The 13,065-nt window shown below is 34.7% G+C and overlaps 1 protein-coding gene across 1 annotated transcript in view; it reads left to right on the forward strand.

The window, feature by feature from the left end:
* Window positions 1–13,065, forward strand: part of COL11A1 (collagen type XI alpha 1 chain) — a 263,838-nt gene that overhangs the window by 63,009 nt on the left and 187,764 nt on the right. Inside the window, exon 5 of the mRNA XM_039369563.1 lies at window positions 6,634–6,762. Within this exon, the coding sequence (XP_039225497.1) occupies window positions 6,634–6,762 (129 nt within the window). The remainder of the gene's footprint in view (window positions 1–6,633; window positions 6,763–13,065) is intronic.

Consider the following 13,065-nt stretch of genomic DNA (forward strand, 5'->3'; position numbering starts at 1 on the left):
ATTTTGCACTAAATTTTCATCTGTTCTTGCATAGACTTTTATCAATAAACCAACTTAATTGATTTTTCATGGGTGGATCTGGTTTTCATGCCTGATAGGTTGTAAGCTTTAAAGATCTTCATGGCATGGGATCAGGTTATCTGAGGGACTCATTGATTATATAAGTCTGGCCCATTAGGTCTGACAGAGAAGCCCTGCTGTGCCATGGACCTACATTTGGTGGGTCCCACGTAGCAGGCCTTCTCTGCCATGGCACCCACTTTATGGAACATTCTCTTCCTGAACATTTGGTTAACTCCATCCTTTTTGATGTTCTGGAAATCCCTCAAGACTTGGTTATGCCACAAGGCCTGGAGGACCCAAGGAACTGGAGGCTTCTCTACTGAGGTGGATGTACTAACCCGCTTTCTGCTTGGGGTTTGTCTATATTTAATTTTAAACATCTCCACGTTAATGCTGATTTTTACAACTTTAAATAATTCAATCTTTGTATTTAGTTGTTATATTTGGTTTAACAATTTAATGTAATTATCTCCTTTTATTGTTGAACATCTTGCTGTCAAATATATTCCCAACGTTTGACCTTTTTTATTTAAAAGTTTTATAAATTTATTACAATATAAACCCCCACCCCACCCCTTCCCCCCTCCCCCACTTCCCAGAGCTGATTACAGGATAAAAAATAAAATAAACAAACATAATCTAACTAACATAAACCAACTATACTATCAATCAAAACCATAACACACTTTAACTCCTTCTCAAAACAAATATTAACAAATTAAGTCAAAAATAATAAGATAATTAAAACTAATAATAATTATCTAAGATCTACTCAAAAGCAAGATAATACTTTTCAATCTCATATTTCTTCTGAATGTAATCAATCCATCTTCTCCAAACCATAATATATTTTTCTTGTGAGTGATCCTTCAAATAGGCGGAGATTTTCACCATTTCTGCTAAATTAGACACTTTAAGTATCCATTCTTCCAAAGTAGGTAATAAGTTTTTCTTCCAATATTGCCCCACCAATAATCTTGCAGCTGTTATAAGGTTCAACATCAAATTAGTTTCTTTAACATCAAAATCTACAATAATACTCAACAGAAATAATTGCGGAGTAAACTTTATCTTTCTCTTAAAAATCTTTTGAATATTCCACCAAATCTTAATCCAAAAAGCTTTAATATCTCTACAAGTCCACCAAATATGAAAATAAGTTGCATCTAAATTTCCACATCTCCAACATTTGGGCTGTAAATTCGGATACATGCGGGACAAATTTGGGGGATCCAAATGCCATCTATAGAACATTTTATAAAAATTTTCTCTTAAATTTTGTGCTTGAGTAAATTTTACATTTCTAACCCAAATTGTCTCCCATGTATCCAATAAAATCGGCTCTTGAATATTTTGCACCCATTTGATCATACAATCTTTAACTAATTCTGTTTCAGAATCCAATTCTATTAAAGCATTATAAATTCTTTTTATATGAGCTCAACTTTGATCTTTAATCTGTTTTACCAAATTCATATCCTCTAAAGTAATACCTTTTGATCTAAACTCCACCTCGCTAACAATTGATTATAATGAAACCAAGAGTGTAGAATATTTTCTTGCTTCAGCTCAATCAGAGACTTTAATTGCCAATCTTGCCCAACCAAACTAAGTAATTCTTTATAAGAAACCTTATCCAAATTCACTCTCCTAGATACTCCCTCTATCACGTGTCCAGGAATCCCCCAAATTGGGATTTTTTTAATTTAACCTATATAATAATATTTCTTCCAGACACACAACAAGGCATTTCTCAAAATATGGGTTTTAAAAACCTGATCAACTTTTTTATAATAAATTAAATAAGCATGCCATCCATATAATAAATCCCATCCCTCAAGAGAAAGGATATTTTTATTTGTTAAGTTGAGCCAATCACTAATCAAAGTTAAAGCCGCCGCATCATAGTAGGATTTTAGATTAGGCGCCTTCAGTCCTCTTCTTTCCCGTATATCTTGTATAATCTTAAATTTAACTCTTGGCTTTTTCCCTGCCCAAATGAACTTATTAATCCCTCCCTGCCATTCCTCCAAATTAGCATCTTTCTTCAAAATAGGTATCATTTGAAACAAGAAAAGAAACTTTGGAAGTATATTCATTTTAACTGCTGAAATTCTCCCCAACAAAGATAATTGTAGTTTTTTCCAGTCATTTAAGTCCTTTTGCACTTTTGCCCATAATATCTCATAATTATTTTTATACAATTTAACATCAGAAGCTGTAATATATACTCTTAAATATTTAACCTTTCTCACTATTTCAAAACCTGTTAATTTAATCAAAACATCCTTTTCCTTCATAGACATATTGTTCGATAATATTTTACTCTTATTATTATTTACCTTAAAACCAGAAACCTTCCCATACTGAGTCAAAATTTTTACCAAGTCCCTAACCGAGTCTGTCGGTTGAGATAATGTCACAACCAAATCATCAGCAAAAGCTCTCAACCTATAATCATTCTTATTTATTTTTATTCCCTTTATTCTAGGTGACTCCCGAATTTTAATAAGTAAAATCTCCATTGTTAAAACAAATAACAATGGGGATAAAGGACATCTCTGTCTTGTACCCTTTTAAATTTTAAATGCTTCTGTTAAACCCCCATTAACTTTAATTTGTGCAGATTGTTGATATATTGCCTTAAGGGTAACTAAAAATTTGTCCACAAAATTCATTTCCTCTACTACTCTAAATAAAAATTGCCAATCTAATTGATCAAAAGCTTTTTCAGCATCTAAAAAAATCAAAACAGCAGGGATTTGATTGTTCTTATCCAAATACTCAATTAGTTAACAATTTGTCTAACATTATATTTCATATATCTTCCAGATATAAATCCAGATTAGTCACTATGAACTAATTGCTTCAAAACTCGCATTAATCTATTTGCCAATATTTTTGAAAAAAATTTATAATCTGTGTTCAAAAGAGATATAGGCCTATAATTTTTGGGCTGGGTCAAATCTTGATCCTCCTTCGGAATCAATGATATAAAAGCCCTTCTCCATGATGGAGGTACCTCTGCTCCCAATAGAATATTATTAAAAAGTTCCTTCAATGGTTAACATTTGGCCTTTTTAACTATTTGCAATTCTATTTTTTCTGATAATTGCTTCTTTTTGTTTATCTGTAAAATTTTTAACTGTCGCTTTAATTTTTTCTCTGTTTATCTTTAATCCTGCTATCTCTCAAAATTTTTCTATCTTTTCCAATAGTTTAGGAATCGTCTCTAAAGGTTCCTCTAGAAGGAATACCAAATCATCTGCAAATGCTTGCAATTTGTAGGATTCACCTTTTATTTTCAATCCTTTAATTTCTGGATCTTGCCTATTTAAAACTTCCAAAGTTAAGATAAATAGCAATGGGGATAATGGACATCCTTGTCTTGTGCCTTTTCGTATATCAAAATTCTCTGTGTAATCCCCATTTACAATTACTTTTGCTGATTGTTTCTGATATATTGTCTGAATCGTATTTATAAAGTTTTGACCAAAGTCCATTGTTTTTAGTTGTTGAATCATAAATTGCCAAGAAACATTATCAAATGCCTAAAAATACTGGATGAAATTCATAATATTGCAATATATCTAGTATTACCCTCAAATTATTTTTTATTTGTCTCTTTGGCAAAAATCCATTTTGATCTGGGTTTATAAATTCAATCAAAAATCTTTTCAACCTCTCAGCTATTATTGAAGTGAAGAGTTTATAGTCCACATTCAGTAGTGATATCGGTCTATAATTTTTAATATGGGTCAGATCTGAATCCTCTTTTGGTATCAAAGTAAGATTGACTTCTGTCCATGTATTTGGGAGTTTTGCCTCCACATTTTTCAGTGGTGAACTTAATATAGCTTATAAACATTTATAAAACTCTGCTGGGAGTCCATCTGGTCCTGGTGTTTTTTCATTTTTTTGTCTTTTTATTGCCTCTGTCAATTCCATCATTGTTATTTTTTCATTTAACATAGTCTTAAAGTTTTCTGGAATTTTGGTAAATTATTTTCTTCCATATATTGAGTCATTTTCTCCCATGGAGTTTCTTCCTTGTCATACAGTTTCTCATAGTATTCTTTAATTATCTTTTTATTACTTCATTTTTAAATTGTAAACAGCCTTTTTAAACTACTAAATTGTTTATAATTTTTTTTCTCCTTCTGTTTTTTAAATTTATAAGCTAACCATCTTCCTGGTTTGTTTGCATTTTCAAAAAAGTTTTGCTTTGCTGTTTGTTGTGCCAATTTTTCTGATTCTATTAAGTTTAACTTATGTTTTATTATTTCCATTTGTCTTTTCAATATTTTCTTTTGTGGGTTTATTTGTAGTTCTATTTTTTTTAAATTCTTCTCTTAACAACTGACATTGTTGTCTCTTTTCTTTATTTTTTTCGCCATGTATGTTATTGCTACACCTCGAAAAAAATGCTTTGGCTGTATCCCATATATTTTGTAATGTTGTCTCTTCTTTTTTATTTTCTTTGAAGAAAAATTCCATTTCCTTTGTTGCTAAGTCTATAAATTCTTACTCTTTTAATATAGATTGATTCAAAGTCCATCTTAATTTTTTCTGTATTCCTTTCCACACCATTTTTAACGGGTTATGATCTGCCCAAGTATCTAATTATATTTCAATTTCCGGCATATTAACCCTTAATTCAGGCATCATCCAAATCTTATCAATTCTGGACCAAGTTGTTATATATGTGTTCTTTTATATGTAAGAATATAAAATAATGTTTTATATATGTATTTTTATTGCCTATTATGTGCCACCCAGCATCACTTCTTGCAAGATGTGCAGCTATATAAATTTGATTAATTAATAAATGAATCATAATGTTTGTTGCTTTGGTTTAAAGTATTATATGAATCTGACTATAGTAATTTCTGACTTGGTGTATTTTAAAAACTTAGGCAATTGTGTTTTGTCCCACAAGCTCCCTTGGTTTTGTGCATTGTATAAGATTGTCTACATTCAGATGACATAGAATGAAATAGTATAATATATCTCTAGTGCCAATTTCTATGTTTATTGTTGAAAATCTGTACCTGTATGTGTCTAGAAATGCCCATGGAAAGCTCTCTCCATGCTGTCAGAAGCTCTGGAAAAGTTGCCTATTGAACTAAAGAAAGAAAAGGCATGGATATGTCACCCTACCTAACTCCCTGCATGTGTTTCTGTGGGTCATTTTATTAGGAATCAAAGTTATAGTTGCAAGAAATTGTAATTATCTGCCCAAAGATGAGGGAAAGATAAGTTTCTTTGTTTATATCACTCTGTCTCAACCTTGGAAGCTTGAAGGTAAGTGGACTTCAACTCCCAGAGTTTCCCAGTCAGCCATGCAGGCTGCGGAATTCTGAGAGCTGAAGTCCCACACATCTTCAAGCTGCCAAGGTTGAGAAACATTGATTTATATCAGGGGTAGTCAACCTTGGCTCTTTTATGACTCGTGGACTGTGCTGGCTCAGGAATTCTGGGAGTTGAAGTCCACGAGTCATAGGTTGACTACCCCTGGTTTTTATGATTTATATCACTGCCCATCTCACATAAATGAGTGTGGGTGGCTTACAAGATTAAAACACACAACAAATAATTCCCAGTTTAGCCCAAGGATATACAATAGCCCCACTCACAGAAAAACACATCGATTACAGAATTCATCTACTGTACCTACTTGATCCAACTGCCTGGGTAAATAGCCAGGTCTTCAATGCCTTGTGTAATGCGCTATTATTTTATGTCTGGGAAAAAAAAAGGCCATGATCGCACAAAATCAAATCATTTTAATACTACGGGATTTAATGGAAAGTATTTTTCAAAATATACGGGGTGAGCTAAAGTTTTCTTCATTTTGATTTGGTTATAAACGCCCCCTCCCTCCTTTTAAGTTGTGTGAATTAACCAATAATAATAAATATCTAAAACCTCATTTATTTCAATGCTATAGTCATGGGTTTAAATCAGCGTTTCTCAACTTGGTAGTTTCCAGATGGATCAAACTACAACTCTTCAAACTCCCAGATAGAGATTATTAACTATATTGAGTCTTTTCAGTCAGTTATTAAATGTGCTACTACTCTTCACTAGCCATAATACATATACTGTATTTCATTACTATTTAAACTCTGAACTTTTTTTTTCTTTATGGAAGGAGCCATCAGAAGTACCTATCTAGTTATATATATTAAAGCTGATAATATATGAATAGTATTGTTCCCATCTATTACCTCACAACAAGGTAGTTTCAGCCTCCATTTATGATTCGTGCAATCACTTGGCACATAAGGGTTTAAAAACATTCGGCTCTTGCCCCAAAATGACTTCATCTCGCTATAAATATCCTATTTGTTGGTAACAAAGCTATTAACAAGCTGTGCTGGAGCCACAACAGACAAGATATAAATTACTCAAATAAATTAACAGGTGCTGCAGAATAATTAAACCCGTATTAGATGTATCTCACTTAACCAAGCTTGCTTTGTAGAGAAGAAGGATTCCTTTTCATTACCCCCCCCCCCCAATGGCCTGTGATGGTTGCTAATTTATAATCTTGTGTTTCCCTGGCAGGGTGATATCCAGCAGATGCTGATTATTGATGATCCCAGAGCAGCGTATGATTACTGTGAGCACTACAGCCCAGACTGTGATTCTCCTGTGCCTGATGCTTCTCAAGCTCAAGAACCTCAAGTGGAGGAAGTAAGCAATGAGCCATTTTTTTAAATTAAATGTATTATACTTTAGCAGCTATGTTGCATTCATGCTATTGTGGAAGATTGACCTGGCGCTAAATTCCTCCCATTCTGAATGTGAGAGAATCAGATATTGCCTCTCTGTCCTATCTTGCAATGCATATGTAATTTATACCCAGACTGCTTTTCTGAATATATTCAAGACCCTCCCTTCAATTAAATGGACAGAAATGTAATGTTTTTTCCCATGGGATTTTGGAATGTTGGAAATAACTAGGAAACATGGATATGTTCTCTTAACTGAGGTCATCTCATTAAAGGAGAATCTGTGACTAAGATTTCTAAATATGATTGAGCCATAGTACTTCTCAGTGAAATGGAACTATATCACATAGTAAAAAAAAAAAAGTTTAGAAGGCACTGGCAAGAGTAAACTCTTAACTCTCAGCAGTGCATTCTTCAGGATTGCAAGCTGACTTCCAGACAAATCTCTCTGGCTTCTTTGACATTTTTATAGAGTCTTCCCCTAGTCATTCATTTGATTCCGGCTCCATTTCTGAATTTTGTCTTGGTAGAATAATAATAATAATAAAACCCCCTGACTATTTCCCAAAATAGTCCTTGCTATTCTCCCACTGAGCCCTAAAAGTAATCTCCAATCTTACAAAATAAGAGCTGAAAAAGATAGAGAAATGCTAGTTGCAAATGCTATTCCAAGTTGACTTTCTATGCTTGTTTAAAAGGCTAACAAATTTGTGCAATAAGGATATGGCTAATTTTATTAGCTGCATGGAAGATTTTGAAACATTGCTGTATGATAATCCCATTGATTATAATGTACTAGTTAGATGCTTATGTTATAGTCTTTAACTGTTTTTGGAGTTCAGTATATATCTGAGTCTGAGTAGGCTTTGATTGCTTTTGTGATTTATATTTAAGGCTGAGCATGCACACTGCCTACTTTAACTCTGAAGTCATGGGTGGTAAGGTGACCAACCGTCCTCCTTTAGGGAGGACAGTCCTCCTTTTGTAAGTTCTGTCCTCCCTCAAAAAGTGTCCTCCTTCATGTCCTCCTTTTTTGATATTTGAAGACTAATCTGCAGGGTTTTTTTTCCCCTCATAGAACGCTCAGAACTGCGTTCCGACACCTTTTTTTGATGTATTTTTTTCCAACTTTTGCATGAGCTGTACTACTCCCACTATTGGTTTTCGAAAGCCAATAGGAATTGCTGCTGAGCGCCCCAAAACATCCGGCTGGCAAACTTTGCACATGCAAGTTGTCTGTATTATTGTTGCAATGAATAAAATGTTTCTTTCATTTACGATATTTTTTTCTTCAATTTATTTGTGTCCTCCTTTTCATTGTAAAAAAGTTGGTCACCTTATGGGTGGCAGATTTTAGTGGGGGTAGACTTTCCTTCCTTTGTGTTTGTCTGTCTGCCTGCTTACTCTGTCCATGAAATCAGATAAATCTTATATGTATTTCTACAGTGTGTCCCATTAGCCCACAGGTCAAAGATGAGAGAAAGGTGAATGGTGGAAAGGATCTTTATAAATACTAAATTTTGTCTTTGTCCAGAGTTCCCAACAGAGATAATTTAAACCCAATCTAAAGTTTCTAAATAAACTAGGATGGTTTATTTTTGCATGTAGTACATGAAATTTTCCAATAACCTCTGCTAATTTCTCCATGTGAATACTTATAGGATATCACAGTTGGCCTAAGAAACATAGAAACATTATCACTTCTTTGCCTTGTTGTTTATGGCAGTTTCGACTGCGATTAATTTATTTTGCAACCTGTCATTTTTATGAGCCTTACTTTTGAGATTTAAAGACTTATCTTAAGATTTATTTTGAAATTTAATGTATATTTGAAATTTATATTTCAAATGTGTTTAACAAATATTTTTGAACAGGTGTTGATTTTCAGAGTGACAAGCAATAAGTATCTTTAGACCTCAAAGGACAAAGAGAATTTGCATTTTCAAATTGTGACATTGATTCATTTTGTACTTGAACATCTGTATAACCTGCTCTCTTTGGACTTCTCAGGAGCCACAAGGAATTTAAATGTAAAAGCTTCTATTTTGTATTATTGATTATTATAAGACCGATGAAAAGTTGGGACTGCTCTACATTGAATTAAAAGACTCATTGCTTGTGGTAGGAACCTAATCTTTTGAACTATTCAACAGTCTGTGCTTAGGATTCAAAATATCTTAAGGATGTGCAGTGATTTCAGTTTGCTAGACAATCTGATGCCGCTATACTATCCGCACTTTCAGGCTTTGCTGCTAAGAATTTAACATCCACACCATGCAATAGGTTTTAGTATCTCAAGGATTTAGTAATCCTCTCTTTATTCTCTCATTATTATCTATAACAGCGGTTCTCAACCTATGGGTCGCGACCCCATTTGGGGTCGATCGACCATTTTACGGGGGTCGCCAAACAATGCGATCCGCCATTCCCCCCCCTCAGGGGGCGCAGCCGCGCATGTGCGCCACGCATGGGGGGGCCACCGCGCATGTGTGCCACGCATGGGGGCGCCGCCACACATGCGCACCGTCACACAAATGTTGAGAAACACTGATCTATAACATGCCTATTCTCCCTTTCATTAACAGAAATATAATAAAAATGCAATACAGAGAAAATGATAAAATCAATTTATAAACATAAAAACCATAACTAAGGCAGGGTGGCACAGTGGCAGACAGAGAAAATCATGGATAGGCTGGGCAAGTGAAAAAAGCTTTCCATTCAGATATTTCATGGGTGTTCAGGAAGATCTTTAGAATAAAAGTGGGCATCTAGAAAAGAAGATACTTCAAATAAACCCTTATGTGATGGCCTTCCCCATCAGAGAATACCACTCCCTGAACCATAGCTAAATGAATACCGCAAAAAAATTGACAACAAGGTATCTGAGGATTAGATTGACATCTATAAATTGTTTGTGACCTTATAAATCAAAGGAAACACCATGTGGTGTACTGCTACTACTACTACCACTACTAAAGTAGTCCTTGAATTACACTCATTCATTTAGCATCCATTTGAAGTTGCAATGCCATTGGGAAAAAATTGACTTATAACTGGTCATCACGCTTATAACCTTTGCAGCATCCCCACAGTCATGTGATTAAATTTCAGGTGATGGCAACTGGCATGTATTTGTAATGGTTGCAGCATCCCAGGTCATGTGGTTGCCATTGGTGACTTTCCTGGCAGACTGACAGGAAAGTCACACTGAGAGGTAAATCAATGGGGGAATCTGGACTCACTTTAAGAACTGCAGTGATGTGCCTAACAGTTTGGGGCATCTAACCATAGAAGAAAAAGATCGAAACATCAAGTGTGGTTCAATTAACAAACCACCATAGGTAGCAATGGAAATTCTGGTTCCTATTGTGCTCATAAGTCAAGGACTATCTGAATTATAATTTTGAATGAGGCTTAAGAGTTGAGGCTCTGTCTCTTCTTCTTTTTTAAACATTCTCTTTCAGGATAATAATTTAATAGCTAATCAGCTTATGTAATGATGTAATGGAATATAAGGTGGATGATGCAATGATAGGAATGACTCAGCAGGGTCTGTGTCTCTTTAAGAGCCTGAGTATAAAAGGGAAGGCTTTTGTTGGAGGGTCTCTCTCTTGTCTATTTCCTGCTATAACTGCTGTGTGTTGGAGTTTGCTGTATTACCACGTGTATGTATCTTGTTCCTAGTGTATATTGTAGATAGTGTAAGATAAACCACCATTTAATATAGACCACTGTTTACTGTATTTACTCCTGGGTTATCTCAGCGCAATATGACTGTGCATGCTCTGACATCCTCTTTGCATTGTTCAGATATATTTAACTAAGTCAAGACAAATCATATTAGTATAATCCCAACTTGGGAGTCAGAGATGAAAAAAAAGGAAAAAGAAAAAAAGAAGAAGATCCGTCTAATGAAGTACATTCTGGCCTTCTCCGAGCTGGATTGTCCCCTCTAGTATGTGCATATACTGTAAGCAAAGTTGAAAATGCCTTGCTTGGAACATAATCCCACCACTCAATAAATCTCAGTATCTTGACTGAAGAAACTGATCTCCAAAGGGAACTCTGCTTCATTTGTTTTGACTTGGCCCTAGTTGCAGGGGACATCTGAAAGAAAGCAAATACATGTTTAAATTAAAAGTGTTTTATGGAAGGAAGAGCCGAAGGAAGTCTAGCTATATTTCCTAAGGGACTCATTGTACATTTTTTTTCCCTCATTAATGTACTTTTCCTTTTCTCCCAAATCCTGCTGCCTTATTAGAGCTGTTTTCCTTTAGAGACACAGGTCACATGAGACAGTTTTTTAATGTCTGACACAAAGGATGTGCATGAATTAGATAAATTATCCTGAGTAAAGATAATAAAATGGTCTAGTTAGGAGAGCATTTCAGGGTATTTCCTGAAAGCAATTACAACAATGTCATCCATAAATGTTTCAGTAACCTTTGATTCTTGTACAGTCTTTGGGAACTGATCTCTTCTAACCTCAAATCATTTAACATGATAACAATTTGTGCCTCTGAGTCAAATTACATGCAGCAGTGGAGAAAAGGCCCTTTCTTTCAGAAAGGCTTTGGAATTCCTTCACTGTGGCAGTGTGGTCAATATGCATTAGATGATGTCATGTACTAGTATGCATTAAGACAGGGAAATGTCTTAGCTAAGGAGAGAGAACCAACCTAGAATTAAGGAGAAATTTCCTGACAGTGAGAACAGTTAATCAGTGGAACGACTTGCCTCCAGACGTTGTGAAAGCTCCAACACTGGAAGTTTTAAGAAGAGATTACACAACCATCTGTCTAAAATGGTATAGGGTTTCCTTGGCTTGGACTAAAATATCTCCAAGGGCCTTTCCAACTCTGTTATTCTATCTAGCAACAACCTAATTCAATGAACTCTGTCCAGAAATTGTCAGAATTAGAAATATTTCCAGAACTTGAAATTTAGTTTTTATGGTCTTTAAACAGGATTTCTACATAGTAAGATTTCCTAGTCTGAAAGCAAACCCTAAAACAATTGCTTCTTCTTTGGAATTGTAGTAATATCATCCATTCAAGTTAGGATAGACAAATTGTGCAGTACTTTCCCTAAGTCCTTCATTACCACCTTTGCCATTTAGCAATGCCTTTTGTAGTGCATAGTAGGATGTGAAAATCAGCCTCCTTCAGATTAGAGATATTTGTTGCATGATTTATTAATACATGAATCATGCAACAATACATGTGCAAGTGCCAACATTCATTTACATTTTTAATATAAATATAAACTGTAACTTGAATTTTTTGAGGTTTGCATTATAAGGACAAACTCTGACTAGGAGCCACCCAGAGTTGGTTGAAAGATAGGCAACTATATAAATAGTTTTAAACAAATGAGCAAACGGGCATTTATTTACGGATTGATCTGGGCAATATGAATTAAGAAGTTCTCATTGGGAATCTTAATGTAGGATTTCCTTAAAACAAGTATGTGTTCATGTTAAATGCATTTGCAGCAACTGCCCTCCCCTCCCCATTTTCGGGGAGGGGCAGGGGGTATGTCAATCATTAATACATGCTGGAAATGGAGCATCCTTTCTCCTTCATCAGCTTCCAGGTCAGTGGTGCCTATTTTAGATAGTTTAATTGATCCATTCATTTATCATTACTTTAAATCTTCCTTCACGAAGGATTTAATAAATTCCTCTCTCTGTATTCCTTCAAACTCAAAAGTTGATTAAAACATCAGAATATTATTTTCATTTCAGGATATTTAGAAAAATACACGTCCAATACAAAAACAGATTTTGTATCCTACTCAGAATATTTCATATAATTCAGTTTCCTCCTCTTTTTTTTAGCAGTGAGCTGATGCTCCTAGAATGCAGTTAATGAAAAAAAAACAGTCATTTTCACTGGAGCTGCATAATGATTAAGTTGTATGATACAAATGTGCTTCTCTCTGGTAAAAGGAGGCATGAATTCATAGTGGGGAGATTATATTACATCAAGCAATGCAAACATTTATTCATTTCATTCCTGAACTTGTATCAAAACAGTCATCCATGTGCAATACTCATTACAAATGGATCTTTACCAGTTGGACCTAACCTTGTTGTAACTTCAGACCTTCTACAGAAATAAATGCTTTTCCTGGACTTTAACTCACTTTGGACATTTTGTTCTTTAAGTTCGATCTGTATCCAGGCTGGGCCTCTGGTGCTTCTCCACTTTTGCCTGCAACTATAATTGTTGCTTTTCAGATCATAGAAATCATTTTTGCA

Source organism: Crotalus tigris, unplaced genomic scaffold (assembly GCF_016545835.1).
Source record: "Crotalus tigris isolate CLP2741 ecotype Arizona unplaced genomic scaffold, ASM1654583v1 scf7180000021163.878790, whole genome shotgun sequence".
NCBI lineage: Eukaryota > Metazoa > Chordata > Lepidosauria > Squamata > Viperidae > Crotalus > Crotalus tigris.